Genomic DNA, 26,219 nt, shown 5'->3' on the forward strand with positions numbered 1-26,219 from the left:
TCAACAGTTTGACCAGGAGGAACAAATATTGTGCGGACAATTCATTTCGCATAATTGAAACATGTCAGCATCGTCTTGAAGTTGGCCTTCACTTGACGCACTTGACTTGTAGGGCGTGGTGATATTTAATGCTTCCATTGACTTGAGTGCCCTATCGTTTCCGGGTTGTAGATATAGCACCAGCCTTCGTCGCTAGTGATGGCCTTCTTAAAAAAAAATTGTCGGATCAACTTCCAACTGTTCTTTCACTTTACGACACGCACTTAGACTCGACTGATTTTGATCTTCCGTGAGCTAGTGAGGCACAGATCTTGCTGCAACACTTTCATTCGCTCAAAACTCATTGGCAGGAACTCCAGAACACACCAGTTATATCAACACGTTCATCAATTGTTCGGCAACGTTCCTCCAAGACCAGTTCACGAATTTTCGTGATGTTTTCATTCGTTCAGGAGGTCGACGGTGGTCAAGAACGAGGATGGTCTTCAAGCGACAAGTGGCCGTTCCTAAACCGTGAAAACCTACTCGTAAAATTGTGTTTTGCTCATTGCGGCGTCCTTGTAAGCTGTTCGAAGCAAGGCAACTGTTTCGGCCGCCGTTTTCCCCCAGCAAAAAACACAATTTCTCGGAAGCACGCTGTCCATTCGTTTCATCCATCGCAATAATCGACGAACAAGGGAGAAGTACTGAAAAACAAAGACGCACCACGTGACAGTACGACTCTTGACAACGGCGCCAGTCGGCAGGCGGATGCCCGAGGGACGCATCAAGTGGCTTCTAGCCGTTGAAGCCTAAACTATAGCGGATGTGTCCCACAGACAACGTTCCGTTTACTTTTGGGTACCCTTCGTATTGATGTTCACAAATAGTTATGATGGTGCCACTGTTATGAGCGGAGGAATCGCTGGTGTTCAAGCGAAATTGCTTGTCGCAGCCCCATCTGCAACTTGTGTCAGCTTCCACCAACTGAACCTAGATGTAGATAACTGTAAGCACACGGCAGGCTATGAATGGATACTTTCTCAAGCTGTAGAGGATAAAGTCTTATCTGAAGATTTCCGTGCTAGACAATAAACCGGACAATTTATGCCCAAGTATAATGAATAAATGGTGTTATGAAAACCTGAATTTTAAAGACATCTTCCTTCGTTTTGCGACACAACAACGAAAAGAGAATCACTTTCGAGGAGTTCGAATTTTGCCCGTGCTTTTAAAAAAACTAATGCTGCTGGGCTACAACACAGCGATTGGGTCTCCACTGCTCCAGAAATGTAATCGCCTGAAATGCAATCCCTGATCCAATTTTCCCAACAGATGTCAACACACAAATCTTTAAACTAAGCATTAACCGTATCGATCTCACCAATCCATAAAGACTTGCAAACACAATGTCCACCGCCACCTCTCCTTTTCAAGAAACTATAAACAAAGAATCCAATATGAATCTAAAACTAAACAAATGAAAACAAAAAGAACATTTTACATGTATAGTCAGCATTGCAATTTATCTTTTTCACAGCAAAAAGCTATTTTAACTTTTCGATAACCTGAAAGAAATCGTGGGGCTTCTGAGTTTACGATCAAATTTCTATTAGATTTCGTTTTCCGTATAATTGATTTCGTATTTTGGTTTAACGTATTCTTCGTTTAACCTGTACGTATAAGTTGCTGAAACACAAAATTTCGTCCAAAGAGAAAAAGAAAAGATTCTTATTTTAAGTTCGCTTTATAATCCTTAATAAATAAAGTTTAGATCAGCCGGCTTAAATAGTTCCTGACACCCCAGAGCTAAAATTAACAATCATGTTACCTAAGACTTTTGGTGCTTTCTTACTTTGGAATTGACGTACAATAATTCTCGTAAAATGTTTACCCTATTCTTCAGAAAAGTTTTCCATGTTACTTTCCTCAATTTGTTTTTTTTTTTTTGTTTTTTAGTTTGAATAACAAATCATTTCACTTTTTAAGTGAAATCAATCAACTGCAATTATTTTATCTCATATATTATTTAGATGATGGGTAAGAAGCGTTAAGGATTCGGTTGACTGCTTCTGGTATTTAGTTAAGACCCGTTACGTTTTGAAACAAAATGCTGTCCAGGGTTACTTAGTGTTCCAATCTTTGAAGGTCGATAAAATAACACCCAATTGCCTCATTGGTACTCGGGTAAATTTAATAATCTTATAAAGCTTCAAATGTATGAATGGATTTCTAAGAGAAGACTAATTTGAAAGGAAAAACGTTAGCAATAAAAAAATATTTACAAAAGAAATAACTGAATTAAATTGATTTTATTCACGAAGAAACACACATTTTATCTTATACAATTATTATTATTATTAGCAAACGTGATCCGTTGAAGTCTTGCTCACATTTCATGGACAAGTAAGTAATTTTGGGGTGAATTCCATTAAAGTTCAGCTCAGTTTCTTTAGTAGACACTTAGTGTTAGTATATGAAAAGGCAGTACATGTAGAAGATATCATACATAAACGGGAACAATCCAGAACCGAGTGAGCATCCATTTGGGTCTCGGTTATAAGGTTGTGATATTGATTTTGTTTGAAGGAAAATGTTGAATAAGCTGTCAAATCATTAGTTTCTTTTTCTGCAGAAAAAAATAGCAAGAGGAAACACAATAAATATAAGAGCATAAATTAAATTATTGCTCTAGTCTGACAAAGTACAAGTGAAACGAATAGAAGTGGCCTATTGATTCGATAGATCGATTTTATTCATGTTCTGTTTGGACATCTTTAGGGTAGTGTGAGTAGGGAGTGAGTTCCAGAGTCTTGTATAATCTAGAAAGGAAGGACTGGGGATAATAATTGATGTGGGATCTGGCTGGTGAAATAGCATGTATGACGGGAGAATGAGAAGGGGTATGTAGATGGGTATCTCGGAGGGAGAGTGATTCTCGTATTACCGGCGAGATGTATTGAGGTATTTCTTTGCAGATTAGTAAGGAAGCGTGTTGAGAATTTTAATGACAACGGAGATTAATATTAATTCATCTACCAGATTTTAAATGTATTTGTGGGATGTTTTACAACATCCTTTTGAATGAATATTAATCATTAATTTACTGTTAATATATTTAATTAAGAATTAAGTTTCTAAGTAGAAATACTCATGTGATGTAGAAGAAAGAGATATTTATTTATTTTTTAATTTTTTGTGGCAAGAACTAGAGATCAATGAATTAAAGATGAGAAACCAGAAACAGAAACGAAAAACACAAAAAATAAACGAAAAGAGGGTCTTACTGTCAACGAAATAATAAGAGTCGAAAAGTCTTATACCACATCCCACAGAGTTAATCTTGTCCAGTGTATTTGACTGTTTGAAATCGTTCCAAAGTTCTGAAATGGAATAAAAATAGTTTCTTATTCTTCTGATGATCTTAATATCTTCCGTGATTTCTTTACTATTAATCAAGAAATCCTAATCTCTTTAATACAATCGACTTCCCTATTTATATATAAGACGATTTTATATAAGAAATCATTACCTCTTTAACATATGTGTTTTATTTACTGTCAGTTATGGAGAGAGAGAGAGAGAGAGAGAGAGAGAGAGAGAGAGAGAGAGAGACAGAGAGAGAGAGAGAGAGAGAGAGACAGAGAGAGAGAGAGACAGAGAGAGAGACAGAGAAGATTAAAATATAGAGAATCCTAATTTACTCTATCAAATACGTAGGAATCGGAAGAAGTTTAGAGAAAAATAGAGGCGTGGGACGCAAATGTCATGCTAGAGACGACATGCTAGAGGCGACAGGTAAAGGACAGAATTTCTGGGAAAAATTCATATTCAGTTTTTACCGAAGATCAGGTTTTCAGTATAATTTCATCACAAACACAAATTACAGAATAGTAAAAGAACCTTTTACGTGGAGTTCAGCTGTAATTTTGGGCGTGCACACAGTGAGAAATAACATGATTCGTACAGAAGTTTTACCGTGTGTGTGTGTGTTGTCATGTATGTATTATTTTGCCTGTCTGTCTAAGTAACTCACTCTCTCACACACACACATATACATTGTCTTTCATATACACGTACATAAATACATTTGAATACATTCTTTTTAGTGTGTATGAGTGCGTGTGCATGAGAGAGAGAGAGAGAGAGAGAGAGAGAGAGGGAGAGAGAAAGGGAGGGTGAGTGACTGTATTTCCTCTTGACATATAGAAATATGTTTGTCTTTTAATGAAATATTTTTGGTTGTAGCTTATTTTAGTACGATATTTATGTGTACATTTTCGAAAATATGGAAATAAAAATATAGTTTATTTGGTAGCCGAAAGATTAATGAATCTTATGATACCCCACACGTCAAAATCGGCAACACAGCTTTCGAATACATAAGGAACATACACGCACGCACACACACACACACATACACACATACACGCACACACACACACACACACACATACACACATACACACACAAACTCTCTTTTACATATATAGATAATATAATATATTTTACTGTTCAATTTATAACCCTCAATTCGACCAACCGTTAACGAATACAATACTGTTTATAATTTGAATATAAGTTACCCAACCAAATTCCAATGCTTATGCCTTAAATTGCATTACATCAAATTATATATTACATGTACCATCACAATTTTATTCCATTCTTGATCACAAATGTTAGACGACGGAAACGTGAAACGGTAACAGTTTTTTGTGATGTTTTTGCAGCTTGAATAAAAAGAGAGCATAATACCCTACCTTCGGTACTTGAGTCCTACTTCTTTCCACCTTGTTTTGCATTTATGTGCTTAATCGTGTGTGTGTGTGTGTGTGTGTGTGTGTGTGTGTGTGTGTGTGTGTGTGTGTGTGTGTCTAATAGGAGTGATCAATAGTTTGGTCTTTAATTAGTCCCTCAATTTACATACCTTAAGGACAAGCTGGACTCAACCATTTGATAAAGAGTAAAATGAACTACTAGGGTGACATAACAAGCTAAAGCTTTTGAAGGTGGTACCTCAGTATTGTCTAAATAAAAAATAAAAGAGATTTGCACTTACCTCTGTTTATGTCAGTGTAGATGAAACCCTTGTGCACATGAAACGGTGTATAAGTATAGTTATAATTTGACATTGTGCATTTTTCATAAAGAAAGACGTAGTGAAACGATTGACAATTTGGTTCCGCTTCACAACGATTGAAACACTGCGCATAATTGACACCAGACACCGATTTCAAAAGTGTAGGAATAGGAGCGTGAGCATTGTAAATGAGATTCACAGGACATCTTCCTGAGAGAATAAAATAGATAAATGCTTTGTTTTGGTTTGGTTCTCGTAATGGTTGACGGGATTATTTTCAGGTGAATAGTTTTACTATTTTACATTAATGAGAAATTATAAATTGATAAAAAATTTGAATATAATGACGGACGAAATACATCTAAGCATTTTGTCCGGCGTGCTAAAGATTTTTCTACCTCACCGCTTTAATAATAATAATAATAATAATAATAATAATAATAATAATAATAATAATAATAATAATGATAATAATAATACTGATAATAATAATAATAATAATAATAATAATAATAATAATAATAATAATGATAATGATGATGATGATGATGATGATGATGATGATGATGATGATGATGACAATAATAATAATAATAATAATAATAATAATAATAATAATAATAATCCTTTCTACTATAGGCACAAAGCCAGAAATTGTGGGGGAGGGAGATAGTCGTGACCCCAATGTGTTGTGGTGAGAGTCATTGACACCTCTGGTGGATTGGAAAATGGACAAGCCGAATTCTTATAAAGAAGAGAAGTCGGTAGTAGTCGGGAGAGAGCGTTTTGGTAGTCTCGAGAAGTCTGCCGTGCGAACACATTGATTAAACTTCCGCTGCATAATTTATATTTACCAACCTGTGGCAGAATATAAAAGTAGCGACGAGATATTCGAAGCTTGCGTAGGACGTTTAAATTTTTTTGTTTGGTACGAAACCAAAGAAAAAATTATTTAACATGGAAGATTTGTTGGCTCGCATGGTACAGTTGCATCAACCACAACAACAACAACAACAACTACAACAACAACAGCAGTTACAACAACAACAATATCAACACTTACTACAAATATTGTTGAAGAAGTCTGAAAATACTTCAGGCTCGTTCTCGTCAGACGGCGTAACAAATTCAATTGGAGAATTTATTTATAACCCAGAAGGTATTTCTTTCTCTTCATATTTTCGAAGATACGAAGAAATCTTCAAAGAACGTAAAAATTGGAATGATGAGGAAAGTGCGACTACTTTTTAAAAAAGTTATCTTCTGCCGATCAACAAAAATACTGTAACTACATTCTGCTGAAGAAATCAGGTGAGAATTGTTTCGATGAAACAGTTATTTTGTTATCGCGGCTTTCCAATGAAACTCGTTGGCAATGTTTAAATTTAGTTAAAAAAGATGAAGATTTCGTCACCTATACTGGGGTCGTTAACAGAGAGTGTGAAAAATTCAGATTAAATTAATTAACCCGGATTTGTTCAAATGTCTAATATATGTTCAAGGGTTAACAGCAAGAAAAGACGCTGATATACGTTTCCGTACATCAACAAAATTAGAACAGGACCAAAAATTAGATCTACTGACAGTGGCTGAAGAATGCCAGAGGATTATAATTTTAAGACATGGCGCAAATAAAATTGAAATAAAAGACTGCTCTCAGATACATGCGTGTCGTCCTGAAATAGATAAGAAAAAGGAAAAACGAACGTCAAGACCAAATCCGTGCTACAGGTGCGAAGGTTTACGTTTTAAAAGTAACTGTCCTTTTAAAAATCATAAATGCTTTGATTGTGGAAAAATCGGATATAAAACCTCACAATATTGCGAAACAAAAAAAAATGGTCGAACAAAAAGAAATTTTTTAGAAAGAATGTATTGTTAAAAAGAAGCGAGGCTCAGAAAAAAAAATTGTCTCCGTAAAAATGAATAATGTAAATATCAAGTTACAATTGGATACGGGCAGTGATATCACAATAATTAATACATATACATGGAGAAAAACAGGAAAACACAGTTTAAAGGAAACACAAACACACACACGCATACACACACACACACACGCATACACACACACACCTAACCCCTAACCCGGAACCATTTGGTTGGGAAGCAAGCTACTTACCACACAGCCACTCCTACGCCTTTATACATACATACATATATACATACATACATACATACATACGTACATATATATATATACATACATACATACATACATACATACGTACATATATATATATATATATATATATATATATATATATATATATATATACATATATATATATATACACGTGTGTGTCTGTGTGTTTGCTAGTGTCCGATTTTCCATTAGTTTTTGTTGACTTATACATATCAACATATGAGACAATGAGGTACTCCCTGTGTGGTTGTCCAATTTACAAAAAATTGGAAAATCCTGACCAAAACAGAACAATTCTGACTTAACAAAAAATATGGAAATAGAAAGAAAAGGTTCTGTTTTCAAAAAGCCAAAAAAATCAGCTTTTAGCTGGAGTATAATTTTCTAATTAAAACAAATTCAAAATTTAAATTTCAGAACATAAGACCTACCATGTTATCCTGTGCATGGTTACAGTTCAAATAGGATCAAGATCTAAAACAAGTGTGTGTACGTGTGTGTGTGTGTTCGGTCTTTAATAGCTAGGGGTCAGTTTAAGTTCGATCGCAGAAAGAAAATCAAAATGGCAACACACGCAATATATATAGAAACATACCCATACATACACAAATATACACAAATACATACCTATCAGCCACTCACGAAAGCCAGTTTGTTTGTTCCAAATTTTGACCACCATTCTTTATATATTTGTACACACACTCACACACACACACATACATACACACACACGCACACACACACAATCACACAATACACACATATTTTTTTCTTTTAATTGTCTGTCACTATTCATCTGCTTTTAGTTTTTGTTTTTGTTTTGGGGTTTCACTTTAGCGACACCAGTTACACACTATATCTGGAATTTGCTTGGTGTCGCTTAAATGGAAAAGGTGCTTCAGTTTTTGAAAATTTGAAATAAAAGACGTTTTTATTTTAGAAGTGTCTGCCACAGAGATGTGAAAATATGGCTGCTATTCGTTAATTTCAAATTAAAGATATCAAATGTGAGGGTCTTTCAGCGCTCCAAGCTTTTTAACACCTCCCTAGTGCCCCTTTGCTCCAAAACGCCCTCACCGAGCTCCAAACGGCCCCCGTTGAGAACCTTTGGTCTATACTAATTAATCCTCTGCCACCAATTTTCTTTTCATATACAATCTGTTTACGTTTGCTTAAGGGTGTAGCACCCCATGCAGCGTCATCAACTTTCTCGTCCTTCTATCCAGTGTTGATATTTCCTCCTTAGTCCATTTGAGGATGGATGCACTATATCTGACCAGCGCAACTGCCCAGATATTCATTGCGGTAATCAAATTTTTGGCATTCCGGTTGGATTTCAACACCATCTTCACCCTATTTTGATGATCTTCGCTGACGTTGACCTTCATTTCTCTGTGTAAAATGTCTTCCAGCTCCCAAATCCTTAAATATCTATACTATACCCAAAACTGTCAGGTTCACCTATAGTCTCTCCTGAGGGCAACTGCAACCCCCTGCTGGCTGCTTTCCCTCTTTTCATATTAAGTACTGAGTATTTGGTGATCCCAAATTCCATACCGATGTCCCTCCCACGCTTCTGGACTGTTTTGGTTAAGGAATCCATCTGTTTTTCAGATTTCCCAAACAATTTTTGATCATCCATAAACAGAAGATGGTTCAATGATGGGTCTTTCTTCCCACATCAGTAACCCATCTTAATTTTCCAAAGTGTCATTGTTATGGATATTAGTGCAATTACAAAAAGTAACGAAGAAAACGAGTCACTTTGGAAGATTCCCCTTTTAATGTTAACTTTTCCGAGGAATACATTACTTGAGTACAATTTGATTTCCCACTTTTTCATGCTATGCATCAGAAAATTTGTGATGTTGTCAGCCACACCAAACATCTGTAGGCATTCCATGATCCAAGAACGAGGCATCGTATCATATGCCTTCTTAAAGTCTATCCAAGCCATAGACATGTTTGTATAATGTTTTTCACAATGCCTCAAAACTGTTTTATTGATGACCAGGAGATCCTTGGTACCCTGAGAACTCTGTAGTATTTACTTGGTAGTATTTACTCTTGTGCCAGGAAAGTGGGTGTCTTTGCCGTACATATTCCAGAGAGTATCTTCCAGACTATGTTTAAGGATGCTATAAGACGGTAGTTTACCACAATATTAACCTTTCTTCTATCTTTCATTACAGGTGTTGTCCTCCCAGTCACCATCCACCCGGGAATGTGCCTTTCTGGACACACTCATTCAATTGGGCTGCTAGTCTTTCCTGCACCGCGTGGCATCTCTTCAGCCAAAAGCCATGAATCCCATCTGGTCCTGGGGCTTTCCAGTTAGACACTTTACCCACTTGTTCTTTCACATCACCCGAGCTTATGACAATATTCCTTTGTTTCTTTCCTCCTTGTAATTCTGTCTTGATAGTTCCTATCCATATTGCATCCCTTTTATGCACCGCGCTGTTTCCCCATAATCTGCTCCAGAACTCCTTGGCTTGATTTGCATCAGGAGCAACATTTTCTCCATTGTCTCCTTCTAACGTTCGGAAGAATTGCTTCGGGTTATTTTTGAACAATCTGTTCTCCTCGAACTGCTTATTTCTGTTCACAAATCTTCTGATCTTCCGGCTTTTTGCCATGATCTTCTGTTTTAACTGCTCTATTACTGCATCAAACCCGTTCTTCCGTATTTAATATTTCTTCTCCAATATTTCTCGGTCTGTCTTTTTCCCATTTTTTCCCACTTTTTTCTTAACCATTGCTCAATTTTTCCTAGATCTTGCCATGCCCGCATTAAGTCCCTTTTAATGCGTCGTTTCCACCATGGTTCTTTTTGTTTTCTTAAATTGTAATTTCTCCTCAACAATAGCGCAATAGCTCGGAGAAGATTCCTTGTTTGTGTTATATCCTCCGTCTGGATGTATGGCACGACAGTATTTATCTTTTGTGTTACTTTAGTTATCACACTCCTTCCTACCTTTCTCATATTCATGAGGATTATTATTATTATTATTCAGTAGTTTTATTTTTATAGCGTGCTTTCACTTCACTACCGAGCACAGCTCTGTGTGCCTTGGGTATGTGCTGTGATTTGTTGTGATGCTCTGATGGTTATTGTACGAAAGGTGCTCTGCGTAGGATGTGTGCGGTGCCCTGTAGTGCAATTTTCTGTATGTTATATGTGTTTGTAAGTCCTGGTGTTTTTGTTATGTATTTGTCTGAATATTTTTTAGCATGCCTAATGCACCTACTATGATAGGAATTGTTTCTGTTTTTAGATTCCACATTCTGGCTACCTCTATTTCCAAGTCTTTGTATTTTGAGAGTTTCTCCATTTCTTTTAGAGACACGTTGTCATCTGCCGGTATTGATACATCAATTAGAAAGCATTTTTTTTCTTCATGATCTCTGACAACTATATCTGGTCTGTTGGACTTAATTTCTCTATCTTTGTGTACGGCATATCCCAGAGTATGGTTACTTTCTCGTTTTCTGTGACCTTTTCTGGTGTGTGCCTATACCATCTTTTTGCTGTTGTTATTCCATAATGTTGGCATAGCTTCCAGTGTATGTAGGTTCCAACTCTGTCATGTCTGTGAATATATTCCTTCTTAGCTAGGACTGGGCAGCCAGAGATAATATGATTTATTGTTTCTTGTCCATCTCCACATATTCTGCAGTTACTTGTTATATTTCTTTTCATGATATGTTTTTGGTAATTTCTGGTGGGGAGGCTTTCGTCTTGTGCTGCAATTAAAAATCCCTCTGTCTCTGCTTTGAGTCCTGAGCTTCTCAACCATTGCTGGGATTTTTCTTTGTCTATTTCTTTTGCGTTTAGTTTAGTCCAGTATTTACCATGAAGGGGCTTTTCTTGCCAACGTTTTATCATGGTTCTTTGCTGTTCTATTTTTAGTTTGGATTTCATTTGTTTTATAGCTTTTGTTGTTTCTTCATCTTCTTCTTCTTCTTCATATTTATTAGGTGGTATGATTTCTTGTTTGTATTTGTCAGCTTCCTTAAATACTGAGAACATTTTTTTGTTTTGCTCGTGTTTTGCCGCTATTTGTATCAGTTTTCCTTCCTTCTGAAGAAGATATTTTTGCAGTTCTATAGTGGTTATTTTATAGTAGTTTTCCAGTTGTATAAAGCCTCTACCACCTTCTACACGTCGTATATATAGTCTTTCTATGTCAGATTTTGGGTGATGCATCCTAGATCCTGTCATTATTTTTCTTGTTTTCCTATCTATTTTGGTCAGTTCATTTAGTGTCCAGTTAAGGATATTGTAGTTGTAACTTAAAACTGGGACACATAAAGTGTTAATACCTATTATCTTCTTTTTAGCATTGATCTCTGTTTTTAGTATTGATCTGACTCGTCTATAATATTCTTTTTTATATTCTCTTTCATTTGTGCGTGTTGTGTCTTATCTAGTTCATGGATTCCTAAGTATTTGTAAGTTTGGCTTTGGTCTAATTCTTTTATTTCATTGGTTTTATCTAGTGTGATGTTGCTACTCTTAACTAGTTTTCCTCTTTTCATGGTTACTTTGGCGCATTTTTCTATATCCGCATCCAGTTCTATTTAGCATATCAGATAGAGGTGACAGTGCCAAGCAGAAAAGGAGTGGAGAGAGCGTGTCTCCCTGGAATATTCCTCTTCTAATGGGGATGTCTTTGGTTTTCATGAGTTCCTCTTTTGTTTGGAGCTGTAGCACTGTTTGCCATTTATTCATAGAGTGCCCTATGAATTTTATGATTGTTGGTGCTACTTTGTTAATGGCTAGTGTTTCGAGGATCCATGTGTGGGGGCTGCTATCAAACGCCTTTTTGTTATCGATCTAGGCCATACTGAGGCCTTTCTTCTTTCTGTGGCTCTCTTCAGTTATGGCTTTATTAATCATTAGTTGATCTTTACAGCCAGATGAGCCTTTGCGGCATCCTTTCTGCTCTTCTGGGAACAGTTTGTTTTCGTCCAGGTGCTTGTTCAACCTTTGCGATATCACTGCAGTAAATGCCTTGAACATTGTAGGGAGACAGGTTATTGGTCTGTAGTTTTCTGGTTTTGCTATTATTATTATTATTGCTATTATTATTATTATTATTATTATTATTATTATTATTATTATTATTATTATTATTATTATTATTATTATTATTATTATTGTTGTTGTTGTTGAGTGAGGGAGCAGCGCATGCTATCAAAGTGACACTCGGGTACAAATATATGAAGCCCAATATACCCATCATGACTACCCGTCTGACAAGAGTATACCAGGCACATGCATCACATCTATATGTGCGTGACATGATGATTTCATATCAAGATAAACAGCGCATGACTTTGAAGGTGGGGCCCAGTTAGAATTTTCTTCAGGTTGAGTAGCCTATCCCGCTCAAGAAGTCCCTGAATAAAGGTGGTTTAAGGATGTTGAACGAAACACCCATGTTTCCAAAAGTGAATTATCCAAACCCCAAAGAATTCCACTCAACACATGACTATGATGCTCCCCCACTACTTCTGCTCGTGACCAGAGATGCATATATCATCAGCCACTAAGGGATATGGTCAACTGGTGACGGTCAAACAACTGAGAAGCAAATCTGTGGTATTGAGCAGAATATTTGCTGTAGCCCCATCTTTTTATACCAAGACAAAACAATGTACATGATACCACTTCTAATCAGTTAAGATCAGAAGCCATGAAAGCCATTGCCTGCTACACTGCATCAGGGCATATATCGGTTCATTATTACAAGTAACCCCGCCCCTCCCGCAATGCTTTATGTCTGTCTCTGTATTGACCCATTCATCCTTCGCCCTTATGGCAAATATATGAAATCATCATCATCATCATCATCATCATCATCCACCTCCTCCTCCTCCTCCTCGTCATCATTACCATCATAATCATCATCATCATCATCATCATCATCCTCCTTTCGTCATCATCATAATCATCATGATCATCCTCGACATCATTACCATCATAATCATCCTCCTCCTCCTCCTCCTCCTCCTTCTCGTCATCATCATAATCATCATCATCATCCTCGTCATCATAACCATCATAATCATCATCATCATCATCATCATCATCGTCGTCGTCGTTGTCGTCGTCGTCATTATTATTATTATTATAATTATTATTATTATTATTATTATTATTATTGAGTGAGGGAGCAGCGCATGCCATCAAAGTGACACTCGGGTACAAATATACGAAGCCCAGTATACCCATCATGACTACCCGTCTGATAGGGGTACACCAGGCACATGCATCACAGCACATGGTGACACGGTGATTTCATTACAAGATAAACAGCGCATGACCTTGCGGGTGGGGGCCTAGTTAGAATTTTCTTCTGGTTGTGTAACACATACCTCTCAAAAGGTCCCTGATTACGGGTTGTTTAAGGATGTTGAATGAAACACCCATGTTTCCAGAGGTGAATCATTAAAACCCCAAAGAATCCCTCTCAACACATGGCTATGATGCTCCCCTAATACTTCTACACGTGATGAGAGATGTGCATATCGTCAGCCACTAAGGGACATGCTCAACTGGTTAAGGTCAAACAACTGACAAGCAAATCTGTGGTATTGAGCAGAATATTTGCTGTAACCCATCTTTTATACCAAGACAAAACAACGTACATGATAACGCTTCCAATCAGTTAAGATCAGAAGCCATGAGAGCTGCTGCCCGGTACTGCATCAGGGCATTTATTATTATTATTATTATTATTATTATTATTATTATTATTATTATTATCATTATCATTATTATTATTATTATTAGTAGTAGTAGTAGTAGTAGTAGTAGTAGTAGTAGTAGTAGTAGTAGTAGTAGTTTTTATTGTTGTTTTTCATATCAAGGCTCAGGATTTCATAATTTTGAAACTATATAAAAGTTTTTTTCCTTAAATATATATTCACAGGAAGGTATTTTGGGAGGGTAAAACTAAAAATGTATTGACCAGAGAAACCATAGAGACTTTTCAGATGCCGACAGTATTGTCTCTCTTTGGACTAAAACATAGAATACAAGTCAAGGAATGAAATAAACACAAAAATATTCAAATTTGTTTACCGTCTCTATATTTGGTGGGCTCAGATCTTCTCAACTGATAAAAATGGGTATTATATTCTTTTATTAGCATCCTCTCTGTTGAGTCTTCTTCGTATAACATACAGCTTGGACTTACCGTTCTGCTCATGAAGGATTTACATGCAGAAGTTTCAAAACAACTCTTCGAACAGTGAAAGGCATCCACGTCAAGTGTCATCAATGTTTTACCGTCTTTCGGAGCACAGTTTGGTACTTTCATAAAATACTTCAGATATTCAACTGTAACAAAGCCAGGCAAATTAAACAACCAAAATACGAAGACGAAAATAAAACATTGTGAAAATAGATAATAATAAAGATAGAGAATATTAAATGTTTGAGGATCAACATTGATACTTTTACCAGGAAGAAGTGAATAAAGTTGTTACTACCATATTGTAGGTACAAAGCATCTTGGGATATATAATCTGTTTAATGAAAATTACTGCGAATGAGTCTTTAAAGTTGTTTAATTAATTCTATTATTTAAATGATTCACAAGTTATATACTATAATGTTTAACAGTTGTCTGTTGTAAAGTATGTCCCCTAATACCAGCACTTTGTTTTATTTAACAAAATGCTTACAAACTGACGTAAAACTGAATTATCACCAATGGAAATTATGTTAAGAAGCGAATTCGGCATCATACGGGTGTTTTATATTGAACGCAGAATTTAAAATTTTCTTTCCAACTAATTTATTTTGAGGAGGAAAATATTTTCCTCCACTGAACTTATAAATAAAATTTTTGAGTAGTAATTTTCATAATTTTCATAGATATATATCTATATATTGATATAATTTTACTTACGTCCATTTCCAAATGTCAGTGAGATGTAGAAGAGAACTGCAATGAAAATTTATTTTGGAGAAAAATTTCATATTTCATATTCACGTTTAACATTAATTTACAAAGAATGAAGATGAAAGGAATAAGAAAGAGAAGTGCTACAAGCATAATTCAGTAACAAATACGGCGATGACCACCACTACATCACCATAAAATTATCCATTGAAATAATGAGAGAGAGCAACAAATTGGAGAGGGATAGAAAGAGAGGGAACAGAATATAGAGGGATAGGAGGAGTGAGGGTGAGATAAAAAGAGAGAGGAGCAAAAATAGAAAAAGGGAAAGAAAGAAAAAGAAATGTTATTTGTTTCAAACGAGATCAGAAGCATCAGTATTTCTTGGAAGAGAACATTCTAGACACTTCAGAGACTTTAGTGATAGTATTATGTATAACTTGTTCGTAGAATTAACCACCTTTTATAAAGGCGATTCACCACTTTTATAACGGGTTGATTCTATTTTATTTATAGAGTGATTATTGTCCTGAGTAGACTTTTCTAAGTCCACGTCGGCTTGTCACCAATATATAAGCTTGTGTTGGATTATCTGGTGTAGAATGTTTTTGACTTGGAAAAGATAATAAATATAGATGTTTACTGAGTAGAAATCTATAGTGATAAACCAGTCACTTATAACTTAACTATAAGTGTTATCACTATACGTAAATCTTAACTCAGGCTGCGTAAACACCGTGATGAATTATACACCAAGACGCTGAAACGTACATGTTGAAACGACACCGCTATAATAACAGTTTCATGGATACAGAAATAAATCTCATTAACAGGTTGAAGAAAATGAAGAAAGAGAAATTATTTACTAAATTAGTTTATTTAAATACATTTAATATTTATGGTACATTTAGAAGTCAAAGAAAATTGTCGTAGAGAGTTACTACATAAAATTTATATTAACTAATTCTTCCATACTAAACAAACAGAGTTTTACACAACGATTCAAAATAGTCTTGTTGGATTTAAGTAATAGAGATGGCATAAAAATAGCCAATATCTCAAGATCGGGAGTGTCGTGGAAATAAGTGACAATCAGCGAACACTGAGGGTGATTGTCGTGGAGTCTAGTGACAACCAACGATCCCTGATTAATTTTGATCTCACTGGACAAGGGATAGGCCTAGTTCAGAAGGTTTAGGTCATGTTAATATTCACCCATTTTATATATATATATATATATGTATATATATATATATATATATATATATATATATATATATATATATATATATATATACACATATATATATGTATATATATATATATATACATACATATATATATATATGTATATATATATATATATGTATATATATATATATAAGCATGTATGTATGCATGTATGTATGTATGTGTGTATGTGTGTATGTATGAATGTATGTATACATACATATATGTATATTCATTTTAATATATATGTATACTCATGTGTATATATATGTGCATACATATAAAAACACACATACATATATACATACATACATGTATAATTGCATAAGTTGGAGTAACAAGAAGGAATACGAAGGCACATTTATTGGTAAACCCTGCAATTGTTTCCACGCACCGCAGTCTTTCATTTTGGCAGGAATTTGGTTACGCAAACGTTTCTCTGCTTTGAGAATTCTTGTTGTGTCAACGGGTCGTCTGCATGTAACATTATTAAGATATAGTCACATGACAATCGTTCCTTGTGATACTCAGTGGTGAATAAAATATTGATTAATTGGTATAAACTGGTATTAATAAAGGAGTATTGAGGCAAAGGAACATGTTAATTATATATTAAGAAAATTATAATCTAAGCAGGTTTTTTTTATAAGTAGTGAATATACCAGTATAGTATGAATTTATAGAGATACAAAAATTAGAATTAATTTTATAAATAAAGGCTAATTATAAAATAATAAAGAAATACAATAAAATGATCAGGTAGGGCAGAACACCATAGAAAAGGGAATAAAATACATTAATTACCAATACTATGGTAAAGTATATGTAGCTTATTAACACCAATAGAAAAGATTTTTAGAAAAAACATAATAATTCAAATTATATTAGGCTAAAAATTATATATTTACTTATTTAGCTAATATCAATAAAAGACAAATATCTGGTATCAGCTAAAAAAAATTTAAGTTATGGAACAATCATATTTTACACTAATGTTTTCTTTTTTAATTAAGTTTATATCATAGATTTAAGAAGTTAATAGTGTTACTTCCTTCATGATATTTATAGTTTCTTAGTTGTACTTGTTTAGAAGGGTTATTTATATAAATGCCCTTAAGATCAGGAGGGTAGAGCCATTTAAGAAAGAGATAAATCAAGTAATTTCTAAAGATCATTTCAAACAATATTGTCTTATTGTATAAAGTTAAAATTTAGGTTAATCAAGAAGATTATTAAGAATGAAATTTTAACATAAGGATAAAACTTCTTTGAATATTTGGAGTACCGTAAATCCTCGAGTATAGTCCGTCTTTGAGTATAATACGCAGGGGATTTGAGGGGGGGGCTGTACCTCTGAAATACCTAAACCTTGTGTATAATAGGCACTCCTTCTCTAACTTGAGTCAAGGAGGTCTATATAACGTCCTTGGTTTGTAAAAATGTATATGGTAACGTCCTTTATTATAATTGTATATATAACATAGTGCGAACGTGTAGTATTTTTGTGCATTTTGTTTGTAGAAAATAAAGAAATAACAGTAATAACGTTTAATAAATGTTGCTTACTGTAATTTATGGATGATTCTTTTATGACTTCATTGCTTTCAGGTTTAAGGTATTATCACGCCCGAAATCACAAAATGCGTCTGATTAAACATAGCCAGAGAGAAAATATAAACTCGGACATAGCTTAGAAAATAATTTTTATTTTTAACCTCGTATATAGTACGCACTAGGTATTTTGACCTTTAGATTTTAGGAAAAAATGCGGATTATACTCGAGGATTTACGTTATATACCAAAGTTTTACCACAATAGAGAGAGAGAAGAAAATTGCATTAGTTTTGAATATTCTTGTTGCTTATTTTGATTTTAATCACCTTACTTTGAAATTGTATGGATAATACCGTACTAAATTCTGGTCCCTCAACTTAAGTACCATATTCATGTGAATCTAAATTTTTGCTGAACTCTCTCTCTCTCTCTCTCTCTGTATATATATATATATATATATATATATATATATATATATATATATATATATATATATATATATATTTATATATATATATATATATATATATATATATATATATGTATATATAGATATTTATATATTTATATATATATATATGTGTATATATATTTATATATATATTTATATATATATATATATATATATATATATATATATATATATATATATATATATATATATACACATATATACAAAATGTGTTATTGTGGGGTCTCAGTCGTGATGGCTAAATTCTTAAATAATTAAAAGCATATTAATTATACAATAAAACATTTACTTACAAATAATTTGAAGATAATTCCTCCTCAACATCCTGTCTGTTTTGTAGGTAGAAATGGCTGTCAAGAGCGAGATGTTACCTGTTTGAATTTATCTTCTTAATGAAGGATAATCATTATATGATCTTCGTATCGATTTATCACTATTAGCTGGTATTGTATTCCACAAGTGAAGTGTTTGTATCAATTCAATACACTTTATAAAGATACTCCGGGTGAAAAGGTATTGACTTAACGATTGAGAGGGCATAAGATCACCAGTTGATACATATAAATATATATATATGTGTGTATGTGCGTGTGCGTGCCGGTCTGTGTGTATGTATGTGCATGTACGTGTGTGTATGCGTGTGTGCTTTTGCATGTGTACCAACAACTTTATCAAAAACAATTAAAGCAACCATTGATAAATTTCGTATCTAACGACTTTGCCGTTTTTCATTTTTTTGAAAAATTCCAATAATTTTTATATGTGACATTTCCCGCTGTGAGTTGAAACTAAAGGGTCGCACTCATTTATAAAGTATATTTCCACATGCGTTATTAAAATAATGACAGTTATTTCATGCCAACTTCTATCGTACAACATCAGCTGTTTTAAGATCGTCAAAAAATGCGAGTTCCTTCAACAGGTAACAATAACAATCTCAGATAAAATATTTCTTCTTGCTTTGGACTTGGAAACTAAAGTCTTGAAATAATTCTCTCTTCTCATCTCTCGTGTCGTTTCCAAACAGTCATTCCTTTGTCACACACATAATGATAAGGAATACCAATATGCAACCTGCGTCTTGTATTTACTAAGAACAAACCATGTTGGTAGAGGCGTGTTACGACGGGCAGCTCTTCTCTCTCTCTAACGCTTCTTTCTCATTACTTTCTCTGTAAAAGACATATTCTTGCTGTTGCACTGGCAGCGAGTATAACAGTATGGGATCTGTTATATATTTTCATCATGTACAACTTCAACGTCCATCTTCCTTTTACTTATATTAAATTTAATGTTTTTGTAGCCTATATAGAGTTACTTGAATATGTATTTCATTGACTTGGTAGTCGTACCTATTTGCATATTTACATGCGCTTTGAAAGTGCGACATTGGTTCTTTCTATTGAGGACTACACACCTATTATTAACTTTATTAACTTGTATTGTCCCACCTTGGCGTCACCTGTAGCATGGATAACCATTGTCATTTGCTCATGTTTCTTCAAGAAATTCGCTAGGAATCTTCTTTGACAGTGTCCGTTCACCATGCAAACATTCTCTCAGGTGTCTTTCACTCTCAGGTCCATGCTTCATGCATGTTCTTTTATAATCACATGAAACAGATGCTCAGTTTCTACGACAGAAACTTCGCTGCTGCAAACAATCTGATATATTTGCAACGAGTCCTCTGCATGTAATATTATTTTATGTCCTTGTGTTCGATATATAATTTAACAACTTCTCCCTACTATAACCTGAGACCTAACGCTCTCAATCACGGTTCACAGTGAACTGCTTACCAACTTGAGCTGCCAATCGCTCACACTTCTTTATTTTATAACAATGAGTCAGTCCACCTTCAGTCACTTGGTTGGTGGTCAGAATCTTTCCATAACATCTCCCCTTTTAAGAATTAGTCTCCTTCACTTCTCTCCGATCAGAGTTTTTAGTATCTTTTACGCTTAGGATTCAAGTTCAATGTTTCCGTTCTTTTTCGTCTTCTGATGCTAGAACGTGTAGTTTCAAATTGTTTGGCTGCTGGTACCTCAAACGTGTCGTACAAAACTCAAATGGAGATACCTTTTCTCGTGACAGTTTTTCCGTGAATCTTTCTTGAAGTTGGTTAATATATTTTTTATGTTCGAAATTTTTTCCTTTTACCAGGAATAACATTTTTCCAATTTGTTTAATCATTACACCGTCTTCCCAGTTTTTTTTTTACCATATCTATAGGTTTTAAGTAAATCTTTGTCACCTAAGTAGAATAATTTTGAAGTAATTTTGTTGTTCGCCTTTGTTTTTAATTTTCACTCGGTATCAACTTATCAAAGACGGATGTGACCTTTCTAGCAAACATCGGTTCTGCGGGTGACATTTCCGGTGGTATATTTGGATTAAGTATTAATCGGTACATTCAAATAAGGCCGTTATAATCTAATTTTTTGGAGTACATATTTTACGTGTTCTACGTGTTGATCCCTGGATTCGTTTTTTTAAGAATTATATTATCCAGATATGGAGTTAAGACTTCACAGTCCGCTAATATTGCATCCAAAATCTCTTGAAATATCGCTGGTGCGACTTTTAAGCCAAATTGTAACCTGTTGTATTTATACAGTCCTTCCTGTGTGTTAATTGTTTTGTATTTAGAGCATTCATCGTCTACTCTAATTTGTAGGTACGTGTCAGAGAGATCCAGTTTAGAAAACATCTTGCCACCGTTGAATTTTAAGAAAAAATAATTTTCAGTTCGTCTGACGACTTATTGTGCTATAGGGAAAAAACCCACTCACAGTCTTGGAGAAAAGATCTGTGAGAAGGTCCCATAAGCTAAATAATTCCATCCGGTCAGTTCCGATTAAATTTGTCGTATTGTTTAACACAAAAACTTTGGCTTTTAAGGTGTTTTAACGAAACGTAGTGTCTCTTATAAATTCGCCCTTAAAATATAATTTTTTGCATGAAACACCACGGGCAATGTTTGAAGTTTCATTTAATCATGTATCTGTGTTAATTATCGAGATATCGCTGTCCGCGTCCAAGCGTAACTTTACGTTTGTGTTATTACTTTTTACGTACAAAAATTTCCTTTGGAGCACTTTCGTATGTCTTGTCACCGATAACCGGTTGACGTTATTTTTCTGTTGAACCATTTACGACGTTTTGTTTTACAGTGTGATTTTTTATAACCTATTCGGCCACTCTTGAAACATTTAATATTTTTAAACGGACAGTTACTTTTAAAACGTAGACCACATCACCCACAACATGTTTTCGGTCTTTATATACTTTTCTCTGATTTCTTATCTGTTACCGGTAGATTCGCTTAAACATGAGATTAACCTCTTTCTTCAAGTTTATCTGCGTTGTGTCGTAGATTTATAATCCCCTGATATACTTCTGCTTTCTAACTTTTCAATATCTGGGAGCGTATATCTGCATCGTTGTTTGTAGAAAACCTTTGAACAAAAAACTAAACACTTGAACACGTCCGGGGTCAACCCATTCAATTTTAATTTCTCACACTCTCTGTTAAACTCTCCGACATAGGTGACGATATCTTCATCATCGTTTCTGACCCAATTTAAACATTGCCAGCGAGTAGTGAAGAGGAAAAGTAAAGGCTATCGGTGAATCTTTCGTCATACAAAAGCAACTTTAACTGTCTATGGATCGATTCAGACTGCCTCAGTACAACAAGTGCTTACAGGAAGAAAAACGAGGACAACCAGCAGAGAAAAAAATCTTCACCTATACACGATGGGTCTATCAGCAGGGACCGTGCCATGTTGTTCATTATGAGCTTTCCTTTATTATGGATATCCTCCCTCATTTCAGTGAGGTTATCAAGTCATGGGAGAGGCAAATTAAAGACAAGTGCTTCTATTACGATTGTCTATGAAAGTTTACGCTTTCGTCTCCTCTAAACAAGTTTTAATACGAATCAAGTCTTTAGCAAAAATATTACAAATCTTCACTGCTGTGACTACAGCAACGGCAATGCTATCCAGTTAAACATCTTCATATCAAACGAAAAGAAAGTTTTGTAGCCTCCGATTGAGTAACACATCAGTGAAGTTATTAAGATCAACCCACTGATTCAGTAAATGCCTAATCTACGAGAAAAATCTCCACAGCAGAAGGGTCTCATCGGTCAGTGAGAATGTTGAAAGTCGGCTGAAAATTAATAGAGCACTTTCATAAATTTTCATCGTGAGACCGTCATCCCTATATTGAACCAGAGTTGCTTAGAGTTCCGACACCAATTTTCGGCATTAAATGGTGATATCATGATAAACCCCTCTTATCTCAATCCGTAAATGCTCCAGTTTCTGAACATTGTTTGTCTCAAATTCATAGCAGATACATTTCAACTAAATTTAGACGCCCTGGTGTGGTCTGCAAAGCGACTCATCGGGTGGAAGTGACACATCTTGATCTACTTGACCGATTTACTTTCAACAGATTCCTCGATTGGACTGATCGAACTGCTGCAAGAAGATGTAACACTGCCTGTAAGCACACGGCAGTCTATGAATGAATACTTTCTCAATCTGTAGAGGATAAATTCTTATCAGGCGAGATCCGTGGTAGACAATAAACCGGACAATTTATGCCGAAGTATAATGAATAAATGGTGTGATGAAAACCTAAATTTTAAAGACATCTTCCTTCGTTTTGCGACACAACGACGAAAAGAGAATCACTTTCGAGGAGTTCGTATTTTCATGACTTATATTAGACGGTGCCAACGTTTTATTTATTTGTGATTTTCAATCACGTTGAGAAGTTGACTTCAAATTTCATTTATTAAATCAAAAGTCAAATTATTATTTATTTAAAATTTTTGCCCGTGCTTTTTTAAAACTAATGCTGACTGGGCTACAACACAGCGATTGGGTCTCCACTGCTCCAGAACATTAATCGCCTGAAATGCAATCCCTGATCCAATTTTCCCAACAGATGTCGACACACAAATCTTCAAACTAAGCATTAACCGTATCGATCTCACCAATCCATAAAGAATTGCAAACACAATGTCCACTTCAAGAAACTATTAACAAAGAATCCAATATTAATCTAAAACTAAACAAATGAAAACAAAAGGAACATTTTACGACATGTATGGTCAGCATTGCAATTTATGTTTTTCACAGCAAAAAACTATTTTAACTTTTCGATAACCTGAAAGAAATCGTGGGGCTTCTGAGTTTACGATCAAATTTCTATTAGATTTCGTTTTCCGTATAATTGATTTCGTGTTTTGGTTTAACCTATTCTTCGTTTAACCTGTACTAATAAGTTGCAAATAAGTTGCTGAAACACAAACTTTCGTCCATAGAGAAAAAGAAAAGATTCTTATTTTAATTTCGCTTTATAATCCTTAATAAAAGCAGTTTAGATCAGCCAGCTTAAAATAGTTTCCGAGAGACCAGAGCTAAAACTCAAATTAGCAATCACGTTCTAAGATAAGACTAATTTAGAACGAAAAACGTTAGCAATTAAAATTAATCAACAAAAGAAATAACTGAATTAAATTGATTTTATTCACAAAGAAACACACATTTTATCTTATATAATTATAATTAGCAAACGTGATCCGTTGAAGACTTGCTCACATTTCATGGAGAAGTAATTTTTGGGTGAATTCCATTAAAGTTCAGATCAGTTTCTTTAGTAGGCACTTAGTGTTAGTATATGAAAAGGCGGTACATGTAGAAGATATCAAACATAAACGGGAACAATCCAGAACCGAGTGAGCATGCATTTGGGCCTTGGTAATAAGGTTGTGATATGGATTTTGTTTGAAGGAAAAAGTTGAATAAGTTGTCAAATCATTATTTTCTTTTTCTGCAATAGAAAAAAAAGCAAGAGAAAACACAAGAAATATAACAACATAAATGAAATTATTGCTCTTCATTGGAGGGTACAAGGGAAACGAATGGATATGGACTATTGATTCGATAGATCGATTTTATTAATGTTCCGTTTGGACATCTTTAGAGTAGTGAGAGTAGGGAGTGAGTTTCTGAGTGTTGTATAATCTAGAAAGGAAGGATTGGGGATAATAATTGATGCGGGATGTGATCTGGTTGGTGTAATAGCATGTATGACGGGAGAAGGAGAAGGGGCATGTGGCTGGCTATCTCGGGGAGAGGAATTATAAATTTACTGCTAATATATTTAACTAAGAATTAGGACTCTAATTAGAAGACATAATGCGATGAAGAAGAAAGCGACATTAATTTCTCTTATTTTTTCGACAAGAACTGGAGACAGAAGATCAATAAATTAAATATGAGATACAATAAAAAGAAAAAAGCACACAAAAAAATAAGCAAAATAGGTTAGCAAACCTGATCTGTTGAAGTCTTGCTCACATTTCATGGAGAAGTAAGTACTTTTTGGGTGAATTCAATTAAAGTTCAGATCAGTTTCTTTAGTAGGCACTTAGTGTTAGTATATGAAAAGGCAGTACATGTAGAAGATATCATACATAAACGGGAACAATCCAGAACCGAGTGAGCATCCATTTGGGCCTCGGTTATAAGGTAGAGATTTGGATTTTGTTTGAAGGAAAATGTTGAATAAGCTGTCAAATCATTAGTTTCTTTTTCTGCAAGAGAAAGAAAAATTGGAAAGAGGAAACACAATAAATATAAGAGCATAAATTAAATTATTGCTCTAGTCTGACAAAGTACAAGGGAAACGAATAGATGTGGCCTATTGATTCGATAGATCGATTTTATTCATGTTCCGTTTGGACATCTTTAGGTTAGTGTGAGTAGGGAGTGAGTTCGTGAGTGTTGTATAATCTAGAAAGGAAGGACTGGGGATAATAATTGATGTGGGATCTGGCTGGTGAAATAGCATGTATGACGGGAGAATGAGAATGAGAATGTTGTTGGGTGTCTCGGAGGGAGAGTGGTTCTCGTATTACCGGCGAGATGTATTGAGGTATTTCTTTGCAGATTAGTAAGGAAGCGTGTTGAGAATTTTAATGACAACGGAGATTAATATTAATCCATTTGCCAGATTTTAAATGTATTTGTGGGTTGTTTTACAACATTCTTTTGAATGGATATTAATAATTAATTTACTGTTAATATATTTAATTAAGAATTAAGTTTCTAAGTAGAAATACTCATGTGATGTAGAAGAAAGAGATATTTATTTATTTTTTAATTTTTTGTGGCAAGAACTAGAGATCAATGAATTAAAGATGAGAAACCAGAAACAGAAACGAAAAACACAAAAAATAAACAAAAATAGGGTCTTACTGTCAACGAAATAATTAGAGTCGAAAAATATTATACCACATCCCACAGAGTTAATCTTGTCCAGTGTATTTGACTGTTTGAAATCGTTCCAAAGTTCTGAAATGGAATAAAAATAGTTTCTTATTCTTCTGATGGTCTTAATATCTTTCGTGGTTTCTTTAATATTAATAAAGAAATCCTAATCTCCTTAATACAATCGAGTTACCTATTTATATATAAGATAATTTTATATAAGAAGTCATTACTTCTTTAATATATGTTGAGTTTTATTTACTATCAGTTATTTCTAGTAATAACACAAGGCCTCAGATATGAAGGGACATACGTTTATAAAGATCCTAGCTACGTTCGAAATGTACTTCAAACATGTCTTTATATGTATAACGGTATAATTGTAACGGGAAAAGCGTAACAGGCACGATGTAGCAAGTTGTTTGTAACACGTAGAGATGTGACAAGTTGGCGAAAGACTGTGCAATGCGTAGATAATATTTCTGGATGCACTGCAAAGAACTGCTGAAAGGTATTTCACACTTACTGTAGATTTTACTTACGC

General features: G+C 34.5%; 1 protein-coding gene across 1 annotated transcript; it reads right to left on the bottom strand.

Moving 5' to 3' along the window:
* Window positions 1-1,337: 1,337 nt before the first annotated feature.
* Window positions 1,338-18,746, bottom strand: LOC118766701. The gene is made up of 7 exons (XM_036510349.1): window positions 18,677-18,746; window positions 15,134-15,169; window positions 14,302-14,559; window positions 5,042-5,272; window positions 3,267-3,362; window positions 2,511-2,608; window positions 1,338-1,445 (listed from the first exon to the last, which is right to left on the bottom strand). Exons 1-7 carry the CDS (start codon window positions 18,705-18,707, stop codon window positions 1,338-1,340), a joined length of 858 nt encoding a protein of 285 aa, XP_036366242.1. The 5' UTR covers window positions 18,708-18,746.
* Between the last annotated feature and the right edge of the window lie 7,473 nt (window positions 18,747-26,219).

This window comes from Octopus sinensis, linkage group LG17, assembly GCF_006345805.1.
Source record: "Octopus sinensis linkage group LG17, ASM634580v1, whole genome shotgun sequence".
NCBI classification, from domain to species: Eukaryota; Metazoa; Mollusca; class Cephalopoda; order Octopoda; family Octopodidae; genus Octopus; species Octopus sinensis.